We start from the raw sequence: 23,058 nt of genomic DNA, 5'->3' as shown, positions 1-23,058 counted from the left end.
ATTTTTCTTTTGTTATTGGTGTGAACTCCCTAAGGTCAGGAGCTGTCTTTCATTTCTTTTCTGACTTTTTGTATCTTTAGTGTTTAACATAATGGCTGGCATATGGTTTGGTCAATAAATAATTTTAAAAGGATAGTAAGAATTTGCTCTCTAGTTTGACAATCTTGATCTCCACTGAGTTTTCTTTTCCCAAGATAGCCCCTTCCTTTGAATCAGATTTGCTTTTATTCTTTTTTTGGTTATGTAAACCTGCTTCTCCAGATAAAAATCATAACCCTTAATATAGACTAGAAGATGACTAGAGGGTGGCTAAGCAAATAAAATTGCTCCATGCTTCAAACTACTTATTAGTTTTATAAAAGTCATTATTATTGTTCAGAAATGACATTTTAATAGTTAATCTGATACATATGTCAGGCCAAAAGGTAGTAAGAGGAGTGGAAATGTTGGAAAATTTCTGCCTTAATGAAGAATGCCATATGTTTTAGTATTTAAAGTATAATGGATACCCTCAAATCAGAAGGAACTCTTGAAGAGGCTTACATACAGATTCTGAAGCTTCCATTTCTCATTCTTTTAAGAACTTGATCAATGTGCAAATCTCAATCACAAATATGGTTGAGATTAATGAAGGGATTGCATTTCTGTAGAAGTTGGCCTAAATATACTCCTAGGCAATTCATTTCAAGTGTTGGGCAAACTTTCTTGTCACAAACTCATTCATTATAAGAAAGTATACCTTGAAGCTTGAAAACCAAGTTCCGATAAATAAAAGATGGTATCCATTCTACAAAATAATAAATAATCTTATGGTATCTATCATTTCCAGAGGATGGTAAATACAAGGAAATCTAAAACTGCCTTAGAGAAATGAACGTATTTCATGTTACCAGGTTGTGAAGACTTATTAAGAGAAACTAGGGAGTTTTGGAGTATGCCTCTAATCTTTCAGAACAGTTTCGAGAAAGGCAGCCCTGTCCTTCTTCAACACAGAGTTGAATGACTATGGAAATTCTTTTGCTTAATAAACTATAAACAGTGTACACTTCAACAAGTCTACCAGCCAGCTAACAGGGAGGTGAAGAAGGTCATCCACCATACCAGGGAGCCAAGAGTGCCTACAACTGCAAGCAGGAGAATTGCATCCATCATCCAAGTGGAAACTAAGCACCCTCTCAACATAGAGGTGGAGTGGACATAACCATCCCAGGGGTCACAGAATGGAGGAATAGAGTATGGATTAGAGGGAACTTACTGATAGTCTATTCTGGAACTATTGTGATTAATAATGGAAGTAAATGTAGCATTGATGTGGAGAAAGTGGCCATGGTAGCTGCTGAGGGTAGGAAGTGGGAAGACGAGATGTGATGTGGGGGCATTTTCAGGACTTGGAGTTGTCCTGGGTGGTGCTGCAGGAACAGTTACAGGACATTGTGTGTCCTCCCATGGCCCACTGGGTGGACTGAGGGAAAGTGTAAAGTATAATGTGGACCATTCACCATGTGGTGCAGCAGTGCTCAGAGATGTATTCGCCAAGTGCAATAAATGTCCCATGATGATGGAGGAGGTTGTTGTTATGGGAGGAGTGGGGTGAGGGGGGTGGGGGGGATATGGTGACTTCATTTTTTAAAATGTAACATTAAAAAAAATAAATAAAGACAAAAAAAAAAGGAACGAAAAAAAACTTTCTGAAAAAAACCGACACTAAGGTAGGCAATTAACAGACTTGGTAAAATCCCCAAGCACAGAGCTTGTATAGGGAGAACTGTGTTTTCCAGAGGCAAAGCCATGGAAGGCCTTCTTCTGGGGGAATGGCTCTGCACTGCCCACACCTCCATGGTGGTCTCCCACACTTACGTCACTCTGTAGGTCATAGGCCTTCCTGGCTTGGACCACATCATTCTGGTCAGGAAAGCAAGACCACTGGTGCAGGTACTGGTGATAGTCTACATTGCTCGCCAGCGCCTGACCTTCTTTGGCAGCATTGATAGACACCATGTCTGCCGGGATGGAGATCTTGGCCTTGTGGTCATTGTAGGCCTTTTTGTACAGTCGGTCATTCTGCATCTTCAACACCTTTGCTGCAAAAACCAGTTTAGGGTCTTCTTTGGCAGTGCGGCATCCGATATAATGGCCTTTCTGTTTCTCATAAGCAGTTTTGTACAGATACTAGTGGAAGTGAACAGAAGAAAGACAAATAGTTTTTCCAAACTCCTATTTTCTAGACAGCATGTTCAAAATAACTCTATCTCCCTTTGATTATCTTTCTATTTTTTATTATTGGTTTTTAAAATCCATATTATAAATTTCATGCTTCTTGATACATTGATTTGTCTTCTGTATCTATTTGTGTGAAAACACTGTGACCCTAAGGCATGAACCATGCTTTTGGATTGTCCTCCCAGTACAGATGTGTCCAGTGTTTCCCAAACTTCAGTCATTGTCTGCCACCTTCACAATGTTACCAAAAACAACATTACCTTGAAAGTTTACTTTAACTCAACTTGAATTGCATTTAAATACATTTCTTTTTAAAGTACAAACTTATTTTAAAATGTATAACCCTACCAAAAATGGAAAAAAAGAACCTGTGTTTTTCTAGCATACATTTAAATAACCACATAACTACTTAAAAACTGTTTGTCCATAGACTGCATAAAATTATTCTAAGAACCACCAGTGCAGTAGAACAATTGCACTTGGTGAAACAATGCAATTCTCTGTACCCATTAGATCCTCATACGTGTTTTGTAAATTGGTACTGAGAAGATATTGAAGAGAAAATCAAAATCTATGCTTAATATTGAAAAGAGCAGAACCATGCACAGATGCAAGAGAGTCCTTAATTATTATGGGTTGTTCTTGGATTTGGGGTTTTAAAACAACATATTAACAATGGCTTACATTTTATTTAAATATAATTCCTGGGGAATTAAGTTAGTGATTAATACAATATTAACCCCTGTGTGTCTACTAGTTAGTGTTTGTTAAGCTTGGGCAAGGAGGAGCTCTTACATCACTGGCAATTTCCCTGGAAGCCTTGGCATGCTTGATCCCAATGGCATCTGCTTTCAGGTCATATCCGGTCATCTTGACATCTTCCCAAGCTTTCTGGTATTGTTTCTGTAAAAGGAGATTGCAATGCCACAGTCAATCCGAAGAGGGAGCTAATGAGTAAGCATGACATGCATTCAAAGATGGGCACAAAAAATGAAACTGAAAATTAATCTTACTTTAAGATTTGGAATATAAGCTAGTTTCATATTGAACTTGAGATCCACTAGATTTTTAATGATATTTAGTAAAATTATCTCCTAATATATATGTGTGTATGTATATATATATATATATATATATATATATATATTAAGATGACAATTTAGGGGACAGCAAATCATATGAAAATTTAAAAAATAATATTGCTTGACTTTTAAAAGGAAAAAGCAATGATCATCATTAAAAATGAGAACTAAATATTATGCAGTATTTATTAATTTCTGTTATGCTTTCTGGTGAAACTGCTGCATTTTTCCTTTTAACAAAGATAGGTACACAAATCTCTATTATAAGCACACATGCAGACACAGGCACACAGCTACTTGGTGTTAGCTTAAAGACTAGAAATTAAAAGAATGATAGGTGATGCCTTCGGTATATTTTGATAAAAGGTAATGTTAGAGAGCATTTTGTAAAGTAAGTGAATGCATGAAATCGTACGTTGCTGATGTTGATCGCATTAAGTTTAGACTGCAGCATCACGGGAGTGTCCGCCGGCACATTGACATTCGCCTTCTCTTTGTCCCAAGCATCGCGATACAACGGCTGAGGAAATGAAAAACCAAGGAATGGCTGATTAGAAACATTCCAATTACTACATGAATAAAATTATAGTAAAATGAAAAGTTTGCGTCGGATGTTCTCATATACAAATGCAGATGCCATTTTGTCTTCTTTTGACTTAAAATGTGCCAATAGTGCCAGTAGTGACCTCAACAAGGAGGTTCATGTGACACAATGCAAATTTAAAATAAGTCAGAAATCTGGTAGTAAAATTATGTAACTGATAATCCACATTGTTAATCAGGACCTGGTTTCTTTGTCCCCAAAACTGTGATTATGTCCTACACTGGGGCGGCCCTTGGGCTTCTCGACCTATTTTATGATTGAATAATGATAAAGAGGTGGGGATTTTGTGATTCCACTACTAGCCAGTGGGCCTATATTTATAATCAGGCTCCCAAAAGGTGACCAAGTGTGGAGCAGAGTCTTTAGAGCATGAAGGTGCATGCCACACTAAAATTGACCTAAGAGTTTTCAAAGCAAATGAAACGTGGAGATGCCAATTGATTAACTACAGAAAGGTGTATCTGGATACAGGCTTGTGCAAGACCTGAGTGCTGGTATTTTAACACTTCAGCGTTCACATTTAGAATTCCTCCTCACTGAGACGTCTTCAGTTTGCCTGACATGCCCTTAACCCAGCTCACCTCACTGATCTGCACAGCATTGATCTTCGCCTGAATCACTTCAGGGGTGTCCACAATGCTGGTGAACTTGAGGGCATCAGGTTTTATACGATACAACCTTTCGTTCACGAGATTCTGGGCATTCTTCACTCTCATCACCTCCACAGAACCCTCTGGCAGCCATCCAATACCCTTCATCCATTCCAGGTCTGATTTGTACAAGTTCTATAGGAGGGAGAGGAGCACACAGTGGGGCAGTGTCAAATTTGCACACAAGAGCTTGATGCTAGCAAACCATACGCCACCTCCACTTAAATCAGTTGGGTGGCCAATCACATGAAACTCGAAAGACCAAAATTAAATGCTAATATTAGGCTGTTATGTCTCTGGCACACATCTCTGGGAGATGTTTGTAGTATCCTACAGGAATTAGAGCAGGGCACACAAGTGCCCTTGATGGAATGGCACATCACTTTGTTTTTATACTTGAATGAACTTCTAGGCTCATCACTTGTATGAATAATGTCTGTAGCAATTTAAGAAAAAAAGCTCTTTAAATGCGTATATTATGAGAAAAAAATATGTGTCTATACCTATCACTATATGTGTCAGATAAACTTTGAAATTCAACATGTCATTATGCTTAAATCTATTTCAGAAATTTAGATATCTGATTGTGCAAATGTAATGGATCAGTATAACTAGGTCTGAATTTTATTATCTAGTTATATAGAATAAGAGACTGATTTTCTTCACAAATAATGCTTTGTTACCATAGGAAGGAATCCTCCATAGGATAGAAAATGTTTAAAAAACATCTACCATCATGAATTATACAGAATTCGTTAGGTTCTATTAAGATAACCATTTAAATTATGCCCCTGGGGAATACACAGTGACAAAACATGCAAATATACATCTTCCAGAGTTTGATAATATACGTACATCACTCTGCAGTTCATAGGCTTTCTTAGCCTGGATTACATCATTCTGATCTGGCAGACAGGTCCACTGGTGCAGATAATTGCGGTAATCAACGCCACTAACCAGGACCTGGCATTTCCTGGCCTGAACAATTGACATCATGTCCAATGGTGTATTGTGAATTCCTTTAGACTTTTCATAAGCTTTCTTGTATTCTCTGTCACTCTGGATCTTAGCAGCATGTATAGACCATACCAACTTGGGGTCATCTTGAAGACTGCGGAAACCCACGTGGTGGCCCAATTGCTTACGGTAACCTTCCTTGTATTTGTACTAAGATGAAAAATCAGATAAAAAAGACATGTAAAAATAATCTATTAAGAGAGCTTCCCATGAAATATTTTCAAAACATTTTCCTACCCATACTGTAAATTAGCTCAATATTGATAGTCATTATATTTCAGTTCATGTTAAAGAAATTGGATACATTTTTGTTAGGTAGTTTCATACGAGACATGAGTCAAATCAGGAGGGAAATAGTATGTTGAGAAAGAATAATAAAATATTAATAGCTAATATTTATTGAGCCATCATTATACACCAGACACTATTATAAGTACTTCAAATGTATTAGGTTGATCTCTACAAAATCGATGCGATTTTTGGTCAAAAGTTGTTAAATAGTGGTAATTACAATGTAATTCCTACAACATCTCTATGAAGTAGACACTATTATCATATATTTCAGATGGGGAAAATAAGGCACAGTGAGGGCAACTGTAATCCCCAAGTTTGCCAGGTAAGTACATGGTGGAGAGTTAGGTCAAATGACTTCCCAAGGGAACTACTAAAGGCACTGCAGGTAGGGGAAGCCAAATGTGTGGTTTTGGGGACAGACAAGAAAGATGTATGTTTCAGGGATGGAAAGCAAGGCTGTTGGTTTGAATCAGAAGATGAAAATAATGCCCTTGGACAAGAGTTTCCATCTGATAAGAGTCTGGGAACTAGAGGATTTTGGTTTCTTTTCTATGTGTTTGGACAACATAGGAAAGACTGGATATGAGAGACAGAGAGAGAGAGAAACTGGGAATAAGCCATATACTGTGATAAAAATGAAGAATAAAAACGACACAAGTGAATATATGAGACAAAAATTTGGAGAAGAACCCTGAGAAAGGGACCCAAGGTGGCTTAATGATTTGGAGCTGGTGGACTTGGTAGGATAATTTTTTGGTTAGTAAGTTTTAAAATTAGCATCAAATGTACCTCAAACGGTTACTAAGAATATTATACATAAGCCTCCAGTATACAATCTTATATACAAAAAAATGTAATCTACATCTAAAATCTCCTAAGAAAACTATCATCTATAAGTCACATTTATAAAGCATGTCAGAAATGTTTTGGGGATAAAATGACTATTTATTTGTTCCTGAATGTTTTCCAAGAATTTTGTATAGATTCTTCATGGTATTTTACTTCTACTTAGAAAGAACTTAGAAGTTATTTACACATCTATGCTACCCTTAAAGTACATCAACACATTAATTGTAAATACAGGAAGTCTTTAGCACAAGACAAAAATGCAGTTGCATAGATTCAAAATAACATTTTGAAAATACTCTTTGTTTCATGGAGGCAATAATCCATAAGAAAATAGAAAAAGAACTGTACCTCACTGGCAATGTCTCTTGAAGCTTTTGCCTGTTTGATTTCAATGGCATCTAATCTTATATCATAGCCTTTCTGCTTGGCCTCATTCCAGTCCTTTTGGTAGAGTTTCTATTGAGAGAAAACACAGGTTTGTAAGAACTGAAAATAATTAAAGGTATTCAAAATGGTCATAAATCATAAGCCATAATGTAAATGAATGCAGCATGAGAAAAACATTAATTTCTGAGTTCTTATTTTAATTTGTGGAGCTCAGGGCACTTCAGATTAAAATTTTAGAGCTAAAACATTTAACTCTATTAATGCTTCAATATTTAATTCACCATAATACAGTATGCACCTAAAAATATCCTATCATACAGCACATGGAAACTCTGACACTACCGTGAAGCTAGAGAAACTTTCATCAAGGTACCATGTAAGACCTGATAAAATTTTTCCCCAATTTTGCCTTCTGACTTTTCAGATGTCTCTGCTAAAGGAATGTGACACAGGTAGAATACATATCCTGCTATTTGGATGTAATAAAAAATAGTCTTTGGGCTTTTTTTTATGGCCTTGAAATCTCAAACAAGTCCTAGATCAATCAACCGCTCCAACAAGCCAATAGAGACTGTTATATCTTACACTTTCTAGTACAAGAGGCACTTGACTAATGATTTCATTGTTCCCAATTAATATACAGTGAAACTGAGCTAAAGACACTGGATACAGGGTGATGAATTCAAGGTTGGAAGGAGAACACCCATAGGATACAGGTGTCCAACTCCTCAGTCGAGGCCTCCAGCTAGTTTCTAAGCTGATGTTTAAAAGAAAGAATCCCCATTCATATTGCATTGAGAATGGCAGCTAGAGTGAAAAGGTCTAGGATCAAAGTCTGTATATATTTCTACAGTACGTAATTTGTCCACTGTAACATGTCTCATAAGCTGACAGATACTGTCCATTGAAGGCAATTATACTTCACACTTAGGCTTCTTACATTGCTGATTTGCAAGGCATTGATATGGGCCTGTAGCATGACTGGTGTGTCAGAAGGAATGCTGATGTTGCTCTTATCTTTGTTCCAGGCTTCCTGATACAGCTTCTGTTGAGAGAAGGGAAATATTATTATTTTTTAATACAGTGATAGAGAAGGAATAGTTGACACAATAAGCCTTAGCAGCTATTTAAACTGGAAAAATGTCTCTATACATGTTTACCATTTAATAGGGAGCAGAACTAGATGACGTATGTTTGTTTGTTTGTTTGGAGGTACTGGGGGCCAGGGATTAAACCCAGGAACTAGTATGTGGGAAGCTGGTGTTTGACCACTGAGCCACTTCAGCTTCCCTGAGTTGGTTTTTTTTGTTTGTTTTGCTTGTTGTTCATTTTTGTCTTTTTCTGGAGGCACTAGGAACTGAACCCAGGACCTCCCATGTGGGAGGTGGGACCTTAACTGCTTGAGCTGCCTCTGCTCCCTAGACTACATGTTTTAGTATTTAACCTGAGTTGAAGAAATATTTGTTTCCCTGGATTGCAATGAAGTGCCTTCTTTCCCCCCAGTTTAAAGCTTCAGTGTGTGTGTGTGTGTGTGTGTGTGTGTGTGCGAGAGAGAGATGGGGGGAAGTCATGTTGGCATTGTTAGAGTTCTGCTTTGTGAGAGTTTTCTGTGAATGAGTCAAGAGAGTCTTAGAGTTGGTCCTAACATTATACTTCTTTGAAGAGGAACAGTCTACTTGCTCCATTTCGGTGGTATCATCTGAAAGCAGAGTTCAGCAAAAGGAAAGCTTGGAAGGAAAATGTTTCTCACCTCACTCATTTGCAGGGAATTGGCTTTTGCCAGGACAACGTCTGGGGTGTCAACAATGGACGTGAACTTCAAGGCTTCTGGTCGTGTTCTATAGAGTCTTTCATTCACAAGGTCTTGAGCAACCTTTACTCTGGCCATTTCTACTGAGCCTTCTGGCATCCAGCCAACGCCACGCAGCCACTCCAGGTCTGCTTTATATGCATTCTACAAAGGTTTCGTAGAATTAGACAAAAATTTTTCCCCAAATGTTAGACAAACCACCTACCCACCCTTGACTGAAAGATAAAATACATGAGATTGAGATTCTTATATATAAAATATATAAGAACAGGAGATTGTGGCTCCAAAAAACTAAGACCTGAAATTTTACATGATTTGGGTTTTTAAAAAATACTGCAAAAACATAATTATTCATCCTATCCATGAATAATAATAAAATGGTAATAATGTCAAATTTCAGGATAATTATTTGATAATTCAGAAATTATGTAGTTGAAAGATTAGAAAAGGGATGCTTTGTTAGCTCTCATTTGATTTTAATCCTGTAATAATGACTGAAGGGAATTCTGTTCAGTGTTTTGGATCTAATACGATAGTGACAGTTATTTTAAAAATATTCAGATGATTTATGTTTGCCTACAATATTTTCATGCCAGGAATTACAAAAATCATGAAGAAAATAGTCTGTAATTATTCCTGGGGATAAAGGGCAAGACTTAAATAGGGTTCTTTTTCTAGATTTTTTGCTTCCCATGACAGGAATCCTTAAAGTGAATTTTGCATTAAACAACGCGAAGGGTACCCCTTGGGGTTGTGCAGTATGCAATTTATGGGTCTGTCCACAGAAGCACTGACTGGACAATTAATAAATCCAAATTGTCCCACTCCACCCTTCCCAAAGTCAAAAACCAAAACTGTTACATACATCACTCTGCAGTTCATAGGCCTTCCTTGCTTGGATAATGTCGTTTTGATCAGGTAAGCATGTCCAGTGATGCAGGTAATTGCGATAATCAATGTCACTGACCAGAGTCTGGCATTTCTTGGCCAGCAAGATGCCTAACGTGTCCACTGGGCTACTGAACTTGGTCTTCCACTTCTGGAAATCCTTTTTGTACTCCCTTTCACTCTGAATCTTCCCTGCATGTATGGCACACATTATCCTGGGATCATCTTCAACGCTCTGGGCTCCAATGTGGTGGCCTCTCTGTTTCTCATAAGCGTCTTTGTATTTGTACTGAAATGCCAGAAATCCAGTTTTAGGGCCACACGACAGTTGGCAATTAGGGGCTAGCATTTTATATCACGAACATTTTGGCCCTCAGAACAATTTAAAACTAACATTTGATCCTATAAAAACATAACTGTGGTTTAATGATCTGCCTTCATGGGTGGAAGCTTTTCCTGCAGCCACTCTAGCACAATTCCAAAGTACATTTTTAAACACCCATGACAGCAGAGGGAAAGTGCTTGGATGGGAGGAAGCAGGACACGTAGAAGCAAATACCAAGTGTGCCCCCCAAAACAACTGAGGCTGCTCGGCTTTGTGGGTCCAACAGCAGTTATATGGACACAACTTACATCGCTGGCAATGTCCCTTGAGGCCTTGGCATGTTTGATGGAAATTGCATCAGCTCTCAGATCATAATCCTTCATTTTTGATTCATCCCATCCCTTAGTGTAAAGTTTCTAGGCAGAGGAAAATACACAACAGGAAATAAAAGGCCAATCCCAAAAGGGAAATTGGTAAGGTGGAAAAGTATTTTAATCATTCGTATAAAGACTGCACAACAACGAGGACATCTCTTACGTGGCTGACATTCACAGAATTGCTCTTGGCCAGCAAGATCTCTGGGGTATCTGGCATCACGTGGATGGAGGTTTTGTCAGCATCCCATGCTTCTGTGTATAAATGCTGTGGGGGAAAGCCAATAAGGTGATAATTATCATCAGAGCCAACTCAACAAAAAAGGGCATATTTAACTGTAAAATCGTAGGGTTTTTTAGGTTACTGAAGGTGAAGGAAGCAAAATAGTAGTGTGGAGAGTAAAACAAAGCAATATTTAAAAAGTCATTCAACAGTTCTGTAGCTAATATGAAACAATATACTGGTATCGATTATTAGTCTTTTCACCACTGAATTTAAGCTTACTCACAGGACTTCAAAGTTCTAAAACTTTGTTAGTGAACTATGGTATGGTAAAAATTCCTAGACTTCAGAGTCAATCCCAAGTTCAAAGCCAACTCCATTATCTCTGAGCTATGTGATCTTGAGAAAGGTACATAACATCTCACATTCTTCATCTCTTAATGGGGAATAATCATACCTTTCTTCTGAAGTAATGTTGGAAGATTAACCATAATTTATGTAAAATAGTAGTAGGTATGCAAGAAATTTTATGATGGGCATTCATTTGTGCATGATACAAAATAGTTTCTGGAGTTTGATGCCACAAGCTCTAGAGTTTGATATCTGAGAATCAATTTCATATACCATGTTGAGTACTAAATCCCACCACCTTACTGTTGGAAGACTTCCGTGCAGGTGTGGGGAGAGTTCAGTCAAGTTCAATTCAATTTAATATGTGCACGCGAGGCACTACTATTGGATGAAGAATTAGTCCACAATCAGTTAACAGAATGATAGAACCCCAGAGGAAAGAAGGGATTGTTTATTCTGAATGCTAAAGCCCAAGGCAGCAATAGCAGCTAACTTTCAAACACGGATTTCAGCAACCTAAGGTGGAAGGGCAAACCAAGCAAATGAGTTGAATTGTGCACTGGCACTGCTGTGAAACATTGTGTGTTTTCCTGCCCTCGGGATGAAATGCTAAAATGGCTACTTATTCCTTACTGGATGGACAAAGAGACACCATGGCCTGAGCCTGGCTCTGCCTAGGAGAATGTGCAGGGTACTCTAGGAAAATCATCCCCTGCTCTTCTTCTGCAGGCACACAAAGAATTAGGGAACTAGGATTGAGAGGCTCTTAACAGCGCCAACCAGAATTCAAGCAGATGTTCAGGTGAAGGCCTGCATGAGAATCAGACCCATTAAATCCTTTCATGAAACCCTCTCAAGGCATTTCCCACTCTGTGAGCCGTGTCCAGGGAAATGATGACTTGAGCAATGTGAAACAGCTGGAGGCTCACCTTGCTCATGGTCAAGGCATTGTTCTTTGCCAGGACAATTTCCGGGGTGTCTGTGATGCATGTGAATCCAAGCTGGGCGGCGGGCTGGCGATACTTCCTTTCGCTCAGGATATCTCCAGCTCTCTTCACCTTCTCAACCTCTACGGAGCCAATGGGGACCCACCCAATGCCTCTCAGCCACTCCAGATCAGCCTTGTAAATAGCCTGAAAATGAAATAATATCAAATATTTAAAGTAATTGCCTAGATGTCCTGGTGCCTGATCTTGATTTAACATATACAGACAAGCTAATTCCGAATGCTAATTGTGTGAATTTCTGGATGGACCCATGAATTGTTTTACTTTCGTTTAGAATGTCTAATCAAATACCTTGTCCCTGAAAGTAGCCACTATTTGCCATTTTAAAGACTGAGAACATTCCTCTAGTATTAAGCCATTTTAGTAATTCCAAACCATCTGAATGAAATGAGTGTCTTCCTCCTGAAATGGTATTTATCCTCTGATTTGCCAGCCTTACCTCATCTTGTTACAGTACAAGTTGTCATACTCTCATTGGGCAGTGGTCTGTGTCTGTGATATAAGGAAGGGATGAATGCTACTGACTGAACACATATTGAATTGTGTGTTTTCTGCGGACAACTTAAAAATGATATTTCCCCCCATATGATTCTATTTACATGCTTCTAAGTCAAAGAGTACATGTCTTTTTACCTTATTTGTCTTATCCTCAGTCCCCTTTCTTGTGATAGCATTCAGGTAAAAAAAAAATAAAAGGATATTTTATCAAAGTTTCAATTTTCTTCTTTGAATTTAAATAATTGGCTGAAGGAGAATTTTTCTTCCCTAAGTAAGGATAACTTCTTTTGTTTTTATGATTTTTTTAAGAAAGTCCTTTTTATAGTGCTACTGCTTTTATTATTCTTCCAAAATAATAATTTAGTCCAAACCTGATCAAAACAAGGAGCTAATATGCTAATTAGGCAGTATTTGAATGCCAAAAAGTCAATCTACTGGCTGAAAACAAAAGTACCTACCATATTTCTAGAGAACTATTGTTTACATTTTCTTAGAAAAAAATTGTTTGAATATATATAATGCATTCTTAAACTCCTATTCACAATTTATCATAGATACTTACTATAAGTTAAGGAATCAGAAAAAATGATAATGCAATGTGAATTCATTTGGAAAATTAAGCAACTTTCAACTAGGCATTATTAACCTGGTGTCAACAAACTTGGATAGGAGCAAATAGAATGCCTTTATTTTCATTAATATTTAACTGAAATATAGCATTTTATTCAATTATAAGTATAGGCAACAGTAAGAGTAGTATTAACACTATTGGTAACTTTGTTAGCAGTAAAAATAAAAAATATTTTCATATCCCATTACAACTGCTGCAGATATATTAAAATATTTATGCTCATTACTTCTTTGAACTTATAGTAATTATTAAACTCACTGCTAGATCATATTTAATGTACTGATAGAAAAGCTTGTATACTACTGCATTGCAGATTTTTTTGTTAATATTTTGCTAACCATAGTTCTATGATTGGTTTCTTTTGAAATTTTACATAGTTTATTCATTTAAAAACTTTATCTTGAGAAGGGATCCATAGGCTTCACAGACCGTCAAAGGGTCCATGGCACAAAAGTTTAAGAATCCCTATTTTAAGCCTTTGAGCATGTGACTAAGGAAGCTTTGACCGACTCACATCACTCTGCAGGTCGTAGGCCTTCCGAGCCTGAATGACGTCATTCTGGTCGGGCAGGCAGGTCCACTCGTGCAGCGGGTGCTTGTAGTCTATGTCGCTGACGAGGATCTGGCACTTCTTGGCCAGCACCACCCCCAGCATGTCCACCGGGCTGCTGAACTTGGTCTTCCACTTCTCAAAGTCCTTCTTGTACTCCCTGTCACTCTGGATCTTGGCCGCATGGATGGACCACATCATTTTGGGGTCATCCTTGATGTTCCGGGCCCCGATGTGGTGGCCCAGCTGCTTGCGGTAGCCTTCCTTGTACTTGTACTGAAAAGAAAAGGGGTATGAGTCTAATGATAAGAACGTCTCATTTACATAGCACTTCACAGTTCCACACACACAGTTTGATGTTTTCCACCACTCAAGTAAGGAAACAAGGATAATATTATCAACCCACTTTATAAAATAGGAACCTGAAGCCTAAGGGGTTAAGTGATTTGGTCAAGGTCTCATCACAAGAAGGTGGCAGGACTTAGACTCCAATGGAAAGTTTCTGGTTCCTAATATTTTCCTCCTTCTATTAAACTACACTGCCTAGTTTGATTGTTTAACAAGTAAAGGTAAAACACCACGTAAAATAGAGTACTTAATTTAAAGACATGGCTATTTTCTCTAAAAATGTCTTGATATGGAGAATATTATAGAATATATTCCTTGTTATTAGAATTTAGGGTGAATTTCCTGGCTGAAGAGATGTTTCACATTTAAATAGAGTTTCTGTGTTACCAGGAAATATCTCCCTAATTATCCTGTCAATGACATTGAACTTTCACTATAGAGGGTCATCACTTGGGGTTAAGACTTTACCTAGTTTTAAAATTCAAAAATAACACATTAGGGTCCATTTTACTATGAAATTATTATCATGTGAACATCTGGAACAAGTTTTGATAATGAAGGAATGGAGCTTAAGTCCAAAGCGCAGGACCCTTCCAGAAGAAGGAAAGTCTGGATTTGGGTCCTAATAAGGGGGTCCAAGTACAGACTGAGGGCACTGGACACCCAAAGAAGAGGTTTCTCATGAGAAGGGAAGGAGTAGAGGAAAAATATAGGTGGGTGCTGAGAAGAAGCTTTGTTTATTTTGCAATTTGCTCTTGTGGCCAGTTAGGGACATCTTAGTCCCAATAGCTATAAAGGATGAAACAAGGGAAACAGACTTGGCCCAGTGGTTAGGGCGTCCATCTACCACATGGGAGGTGCGCGGTTCAAACCCCGGGCCTCCTTGACCCGTGGGGGGCTGGCCCACGCGCAGTGCTGATGCGCGCAAGGAGTGCCGCGCCACGCAGGGGTGTCCCCCGCGTGGGGGGAGCCCCACGCGCAAGGAGTGCGCCCCGTAAGGAGAGCTGCCAGCGCGACAGAAGGTGCAGCCTGCCCAGGAATGGTGCCGCCCACACTTCCCACGCCGCTGACGACAACAGAAGCGGACAAAGAAACAAGACGCAGCAAATAGACACAGAGAACAGAGAACAGACAACCGGGGGAGGGGGGCGGGAATTAAATAAATAAAATAAATCTTTAAAAAAAAAAAAAAAGGATGAAACAAAACTCTAAAATGTGCCTGTCATTTGTCTTCTTTTTATGCCACAATAAATCAATTGATGTAGCAGGAAAGAGTTCACATTTATATTGGCTGACTTATATGAGGTGTCAATCTCTAATTTTATGGACATCTGTGTCAGGCACTGCTTAGATTTCTGAGACTCACCAAAACAAACCCATTTTATGAGTCTGTGTCCATAAAACACTTATTTTTTTGGAGAATATGTCTTTGTCTTTGACTGATTAACAGGGATAATGGGCATCCTATTTTGTGCTATTTTTTTTTTTTTTCATTTGCAACTCTGCATACATGATGAGTGACTAAAGGGAATTGAGACTGGTAGGGACAACTAGGATTTGGGGAAGAAAAATTCTAAATGCCACCATTTGTCAACCTCTTTGAGTAAGAAATGCCTCTTCCAAAAACATTGACTTACATCACTAGCAATTTCTCTTGAAGCCTTGGCTGCTCGGATTGGAATGGCATCCAAACGCAAGTCATAGCCTTCCTTCTTGGACTCTTCCAGAGCAAGTTTATAGAGTTTCTGTAGAACAGAGAGTCATTAGTCAACATTCTTTTTATTAAAAATGAAGCTGTTTATTGCTAAATTTTCTCCATTCTCGTGTAAACTACAGGGTAGTTCAGGGTAGGTTTGAAGATAACTCTGCTTCATAGGTGCTCAAGGCTTTTAAGGCACATGTTCTAGACTTTGGGATTCTATTGACTGGTAGATTTCCAAAATTTTGGGGAGATCAGTATTTTCCAACATTTTATTTTGCCAAACAAGTATGTGTAATAAAACAACTCTTTACTATCATCATCATAAAATACAAGGAAGGCTATCTTAATGCTAGAAAAGGACAAAGAATAAAGAACAGTCTAAATATTGAATATATTTGGTTTTATGAAAACCTCAATGCATTGCCCTTATTTTTTCTCAGTTTACTGCGGCCTATCATGACAGAATGCTATCAATCTGTGGACAGGGGTTTGGCAATCATCACCCTTAGGAAAATCTTAATCCATACAAACTGCCTTAAAAATGCCTGCAAAATAACATGAAAAGGTAACCAGAACACACTGAAGTAGCAAAATAATACAGGACATGTTAACTCCCTGGTTCCAGCCCAGCGCTGGCTCAGTAAGTAGTTGTTGAATGAATGGAACACCAAGTTGATACCCACACTTACCAGTAGGGAGCAGGCTTTAAGAATATAATTCCTACTGGAACATTTCTCCCTAAGCATTCCATTACCTGGTGTCTTTTTGTTGTTAAAGGCTGGTCTGCTTTGCAGACTCAGCACAAAATTGAATTGTGGGAGTACTATCTCTTTCACCGACAATGTTAGTTTGAAGTATGTATGATAGTTTACTCACATCACTGTAGTGTATTCGGTTGAGTTTGGCTAGCATGATTTCTGGGGTGTCAGGCATGACATGGATTGTTTTCTTATCATTATCCCAGGCTTCAGTATATAAGCGCTGAGAAAAAAAGAGATGAAAAAGAGTATTTTGTAGTTCACAGACATTTTTCTTCTAATTATGTGCCAGTCACCACTCCTTGATACAAAGTAGAAATAAAATTATTAAAGGCATAAATTTCTACCTTTCATGTAGATAAATTACTACTTGCAAGAGTATTTAGCTCACTATTTCACTGACTCAGAGTTTTATTGTTTCCTATTAAAATTCTCTAACCGTTTTGAAATGTATAATTGGGTTTCAGTATTTAAAATCTGTCTAGGAAGAATTATGATATTGTTACAGCACATAATATTTTAAGCTTAATATTCTGAAGTATCAAAAGTAGCTAGGTAGTATTGTATAATGGGAAAAATCATTTTACAATGTATTGTAAACCTAATAGTAATCTTTAAAGTATAATAATATGTCAGAATTTTTACCTAGTTCACTGGTAATTTACTGTAATGGTGAGGATTGAAGACTCACCTTATTCATGTTTATAGCATTGCTCTTTGCCAGCACCTGCTCTGGAGTGTCAGTTATACAGGTAAATTTCAATGCATCTGGACGCTGACGGTAGATATTATCACTCAGTAGCTCTGCAGCCTTCTTGGCTCTAACAACGTCCAAGGAACCAATGGGAACCCAGCCAATGCCTTTCAGCCAATCAAGATCTGACTTATACAAATTCTGCAAATCAACAGAGAATGAACACATTTATTAATTAGTAATAATGACCATACTAGAGAAGTATAAAAATAATGATGAACAGGTAAAGCTTCTAGAACAAAGTCAATCACTCACTCACAAGTATTATTGAACCCTGAGCATTGTCTTTCCAGAGTATTTTTTGGTACCGAGGTTTGTACCAAGAATGATAAAAGCTTTTTTCTTTAAAAGTAAAAGACACAGACAACCAGCAAAATGGTGGCAGAGTAAGGAGTTCCTAGAGTCAACTCCCTGCAGTTAGCAATCACCCAGAGCTATCTAAAGCACCTGTTTGGGGCCTCCAGGAGACCAGTAGAGCATCCTGCATCATCCTTAATTGAATGGAAGGAGGAGACTGCCCATCTGCAGAGAAGATTCGTAAGTAGAGTGCTCCACACCATGGAGGCTAGTGCCCATCCTCCACTGGAGGCACAAGCTGTTTGGGAGCTATTCTGTGGCTGGAATTGAAAGCTCCACTCCTCAAAAATGAGGGAGGAAGAGATAGGTGGGCACCAATTTCAGCTACTGATTAGTAAATTCAGTTGGCTAAAGTATAATCCTAAGAACAGCTAAAGTTTGAACCTGTCCAAGTCAGAAAGAGACCAGTGGCCTCCATTTTAACACCACCCCCGGTACAAGGGGAAGCGGGCAGACTGAAAATCACAGTGCTGGTAGAGACCAGCTTCATTCCATTCAGATCAGATTGCAGCTCTAGCTTAAGCCTCAGTCCCACCTCTGGCAGGGAGGAAGCTGGGGAGACCTGCGCCAGCCTCCCCAGGAAAATGCAGGCCATGCCGCAGAGGCCGTTATCCTATTCTGGTGGAGCAAGCCACCTCAGGAGCTATTCTGTGGCTGAAAGTGGAAGCTCCGTTTCCCAAAAATGGGGAGGAAGAGACAGTTGGCCTGACTTCAGCTACTGATTAGTAAATTTGGCTGGTTAAAATACAACCCTAAAACAGCTAAAGTTTTAACCTGTCAAAGTCAGGAAGAGGCCAGTAGCCACCATTTTGACTCTACCCCCAGCATGAGGGGAAGCCAGGCTGACTGAAAATCACAGTGAAGTTTGGCACCGGCTTCTTTCACCCAGATCGGCCTGCAGCTTTAGCCTAGGCTTCAGCCCCACCACTAACAAGGAGGAAGCTGGTGGGCTCTGCACCAGCCTCTCCAGGTAACTGCAGGTACAATCATCTGGCACAGACTGAGTAGTTGGAATCTACTGGGGCAACTGCAATCTTTTTGGACCTGCATGGCATAGATTGCTGTCCAAACCTGCAGCTGCATCCCTACCTCTGGCAAGGGAGAAAGGACTATGAAGCTTCATCAGTCTCTCTGGACAACTACAGTCCAGGCCTGCATGATTTGGATTATTACACATGGCATCACTCTGTCCCTACTCCTGGCAAAGGAGAAAGTTATGAGAAATTTCATCAGTGCCTGGGGCAATGAGGGCAGCTTGAGCCTCCACAACTTGTAGCACCAACTACATCCTTGGCTCCTAGTACACAACCAGCAAGGGAGCAAGGGTAGGAAAGCTCTAAACTAAAGAGAGAAACTGCACCCAGAATAAACACATCTAATAAGCCAGATGTCAAGACACCAACAAAAAACTATAATCCACACCAAGAAACAGGAAGATATGATCCAGTTAAAGGAATAAGTTAAGTCTCCAGGTGATATAAAGGAGTTGAGACAACTAATCAAAGATGTTCAAATAAATCTCCTGAAAAAATTCAATGAGATGGCTAAAGAGATTAAGGATATTAAGAAGACATTGGATAATACAAAGGAGAATTTGAAAGCATACATAGAAAAATAGAAGATCTTATGGGAATGAAAGTTGCAGTAAATAAAATTTAAAATATACTGGAATCATATAATAGCAGATTTGAGGAGGCAGAAGAAAGGATTGGTGAGTTTGAACATATGGTCTCCAAAAGCAAACACACAAAAAACAGATGAAGAAAAGAATGGAAAAAATTGAACAAGGTCTCAGGGAACTAAAGGACAGCTAGAAATGTGCAAATACACATGCCATGAGTGTCCCAGGGAGAAGAGAAGGGGAAAGAGACAGAAGGAATATTTGAATAAATAATGGTAGAAAGTTTCCCAACCCTATCAAACAACAGATATCAGTGTCCAAGAAGTTCAATGTACTCCCATCTGAATAAATCCAAATATACCAAATCTGAGACACATACTAATCATAATGTCAAAGGCCAAAGACAAAGAGAGAATTCAAAGAGCAGCAAGAGAAAAGCACTGCATAACAGATAAGGGATACCCAATAAGATTAAGTGCTGATTTCTCATCAGAAACCATGGAGGCAAGAAGACAGTGGTATGATATATTTAAGATACTGCAAGAGAAAAATGTACAGCCAAGAACCTTATATATGGCTAGAAAATGAGGGCAAGTTTAGAATACTCACAGATAAGCAGAAACTGAAAGCGTTTGTAACAAAGAGACTGGCTTTGGAGGAAATACTACAGGGTGTGCTACAGTCTGAAAAGAAAAGACAGGAGAGAGAGGCTTGGAAGAAAGTCTAGAAATGAAGATTATACCAGTAAATATAACTAAAAGTCCCAAGAGTGGTGAAAATAAAATGACAGATAAAATCCAAAGGTAAAAATGGGTGAAATAAGTACTGTCTTTACAGTAATAACATTGAATGTTAATGGATTAACCTCCCCAACCAAAAGACAAAGACTGGCAGAATGGATAAGAAAATATGAGCCATCTATATACTGTCTGCAAGTCACTCATCTTAGATGGATACCAATAGATTGAAAATGAAAGACTGGAAAAAGATATTCCATGGATGCAGTAACAACAACAACAACAACAACAACAAAAAACCCAGAGTAGTTATACTTATATTAAATGAAACAGGCTTTAAAAGACTCTAGTAATGTACAATCTGAGGAGGAAGTCTGGAAAAAAAAATTCCATTTACAATAGCAACTAAAAGAATCATATATTAGGAATAAATTTAACCAACAATGTAAAGCACTTGTATTTAGAAAACTACAACTCATTGTTAAAAGAAATTTAAAAAAAGACCTAAATAATCGTTAGAACATTCCATGCTCATGGATTAGAAGACTAAATATCATTGTCAATTCTACTCAAATTGATATACAGATTCAATGCAATCCTAATAAAAATTCCATAAGCATTTTAAAAAATAAATGGAATACATGATTTTCAAATTTATTTGGAAGGGTATGGGGTCCTGAATAGGCAGAAACATCTTAAAAAGGAAAAGCAAAGTTGGTGGATTCTCACTTTCAGTCTTTAAATCATATTACCTAGCTACAGTGCTAAAAACAGCATGGTACTGGTATAAAGACAGACACATAGACAAGTGTAACTGAATTGATGGTTCAGAAACACCCTCACATCTTTGGTCAAGTGACTTTTGACAAGTCTGTCAAACCCACCCAGCACAGGCAGAATAGTCCATTCAACAAATGGTGCTGGGAGAACTGGATATTCATAGCCAAAAGAAGAAAATAGGACCCTATCTCACACCTACAAAAATTAACTCAAAATGAATAAAAAACCTAAATATATAAGCAAGAATCATAAAGCTTCTAGAAGAAAATGTAGGAAAATAACTTCAAGATCTGGTGGTAGTTGGTGGATTCTTAAAGGAGATGAGGAGGACTGAGACAGACTACTGAAATTTAACATATGTAGAAGTTTTAATTAACTTTACTGTAAAAGTGTGGAAATGTATAGAGTTGATGATAATACATTACAGTGAGTAACAGCTGGTTTATAAATAGGAATGTGACTGAAAAGGGCAGTCTAGGATGTAAGTGCCAATTGAAAGAAAGCTAGAGAATAATCTAGGGACTGAATAACACAGTAAACCTAGAGTTGAATAAGAATTGTGGTTGAATGAGAGTTGTGGTTGATGGTACAGATGCAAGTGTGTCCTTTGTGAGCTAGAGCAGATGTATATCACTATTGCAGGGTGGTTGGAATGTGGAGAAGCATGGGAAAAATACAACTAGAGTGACCTATGGAGTGTGGGTATCAGCAATACTGAAATATTCATGCATCTATGCCAAAGATGTAATGTGTTGATAATGGGAGAGTATGGAAAAAGTGTGCCAAATGTATGCTATGGATTTGGTAATAGTCTGATGATATTATCTCATAAACTGTAACAAATGTTTCACCACAGTGTGGTGTGTTGCTAAAGGGATGTTGTATGGGAATTCTGCACCTGTGCATGAGTGTTTTATAAGTTTATAACTTCTGTCATAAAAATATATTTAACAAATAATAATAGGGTAGATTGGGGGGAAAATACGCCAAATATAAGATAAGAACTATAGTTAGTAGTATGATTTTGATGATATTCTTTCAAAATTTGTAACAAATGTTTCACAACAATGCAAATGTTGGTGGTGGGTTATGTTTGGGACCCCTGTATGATGTTATGCATGTTTGCTTTGTAAGTTCACAACTTTTACTATACACTTACTGTTTACCTATGTTCATGTATAAATGATATAAAAATAATAATAATAGAGTGGGTTGGGCGGAAAATATACCAAATATAAGATACTTTGGTTAGTGGTAATATTTTGAGGATGCTCTTTAATAATTAGTTAAAAATGTTTCACAACAATGTAAGGTATTGGTGGTAGGGTACTATATGAAAGCCCTGGATGATGTTATGTATGTTTGTTTTGTAAGTTGACAACTATTACTATAAACTTATTTTTTTAAGCATGTTTATGTATGAGTGATATTTCAATAAATTTTTTTTAAAAAAGTAAAAGACACAGTCCTGCCCTTAAGGTTATTGTAAGATTTTACACAGGAGCAGAACTCCTTTAACCTTGGAAAAAGTGTTCTAATAGCTCAAATAAGACTACACACTTACACCAATGCCATGTGAGTGTTATAGTCCAAAAACTCTTGCCTTTATTTCCATCTTCAAAATCATAAAGTATCAATAGCATAAAAGAAATGTGGTACTGTAGAGAAAATACATTAGATATTTCCCAAATTATTCATTTTGTTTTGCTCTTAATAGAACATACTAAATATTAATAAGTATTGGATGATTGGTTTTGAAAAAGATAAGTATTTTTCTCTCACTAAGTATAAAATATGACTGTTGTATTCTAATAATTTAGCATAATATGCCTCGCTGCTTCCTTTCTTCACACTACCTTGTGCTGACAGGTACACATTTTTCACTTCTTTAGTCAAAAGGCCTTTAGTGATTATCTATCTGTCTATCTATCTATCTATCTATCCATCTATCTTTGTTGTTATTCTCAATTTCTAACAATAATTTGTCATTTTTAAGTGATATCTATTTTTCAAAGCACATTCATTTATATAAATTAGCTTCTTAAATATATTAAATAAATAGTAGCTCCATTTAAAGATGAAGAGGTTGAGGCCAAGGGAGTTTAAATGATTTCTTCACAAAGCAATTAAGTGATGGGTTAGGATATCTGACTTCTAATTTAGGGCTTTTAAAAGATGGTTGGTTGGAAAATAAAAATAAAAAAAAAAGAAATACAAATGCTGAAAATATATAGAATTGTA

General features: G+C 37.8%; 1 protein-coding gene across 10 annotated transcripts in view; it reads right to left on the bottom strand.

Moving 5' to 3' along the window:
- NEB (nebulin) overlaps positions 1 to 23,058 on the bottom strand; it is a 220,411-nt gene that overhangs the window by 82,535 nt on the left and 114,818 nt on the right. For all 10 annotated transcript variants that reach the window (XM_058300922.1, XM_058300921.1, XM_058300925.2 and 7 more), the window contains exons 88-103: positions 17,260 to 17,463; positions 16,687 to 16,791; positions 15,746 to 15,853; positions 13,725 to 14,036; positions 12,004 to 12,207; positions 10,664 to 10,768; positions 10,435 to 10,542; positions 9,779 to 10,090; positions 8,854 to 9,057; positions 8,044 to 8,148; positions 7,065 to 7,172; positions 5,412 to 5,723; positions 4,488 to 4,691; positions 3,718 to 3,822; positions 3,016 to 3,123; positions 1,858 to 2,169 (exon numbers count right to left, since the gene is read on the bottom strand). In XM_058300922.1, the coding sequence (XP_058156905.1) occupies positions 1,858 to 2,169; positions 3,016 to 3,123; positions 3,718 to 3,822; positions 4,488 to 4,691; positions 5,412 to 5,723; positions 7,065 to 7,172; positions 8,044 to 8,148; positions 8,854 to 9,057; positions 9,779 to 10,090; positions 10,435 to 10,542; positions 10,664 to 10,768; positions 12,004 to 12,207; positions 13,725 to 14,036; positions 15,746 to 15,853; positions 16,687 to 16,791; positions 17,260 to 17,463 (2,916 nt within the window). The remainder of the gene's footprint in view (positions 1 to 1,857; positions 2,170 to 3,015; positions 3,124 to 3,717; positions 3,823 to 4,487; positions 4,692 to 5,411; positions 5,724 to 7,064; positions 7,173 to 8,043; positions 8,149 to 8,853; positions 9,058 to 9,778; positions 10,091 to 10,434; positions 10,543 to 10,663; positions 10,769 to 12,003; positions 12,208 to 13,724; positions 14,037 to 15,745; positions 15,854 to 16,686; positions 16,792 to 17,259; positions 17,464 to 23,058) is intronic.

Source organism: Dasypus novemcinctus, chromosome 7 (assembly GCF_030445035.2).
Source record: "Dasypus novemcinctus isolate mDasNov1 chromosome 7, mDasNov1.1.hap2, whole genome shotgun sequence".
Taxonomy (NCBI): Eukaryota; Metazoa; Chordata; class Mammalia; order Cingulata; family Dasypodidae; genus Dasypus; species Dasypus novemcinctus.
Note: the sequence above shows the minus strand (reverse complement) of the source record. Positions and strands in the feature narration are given on the sequence as shown.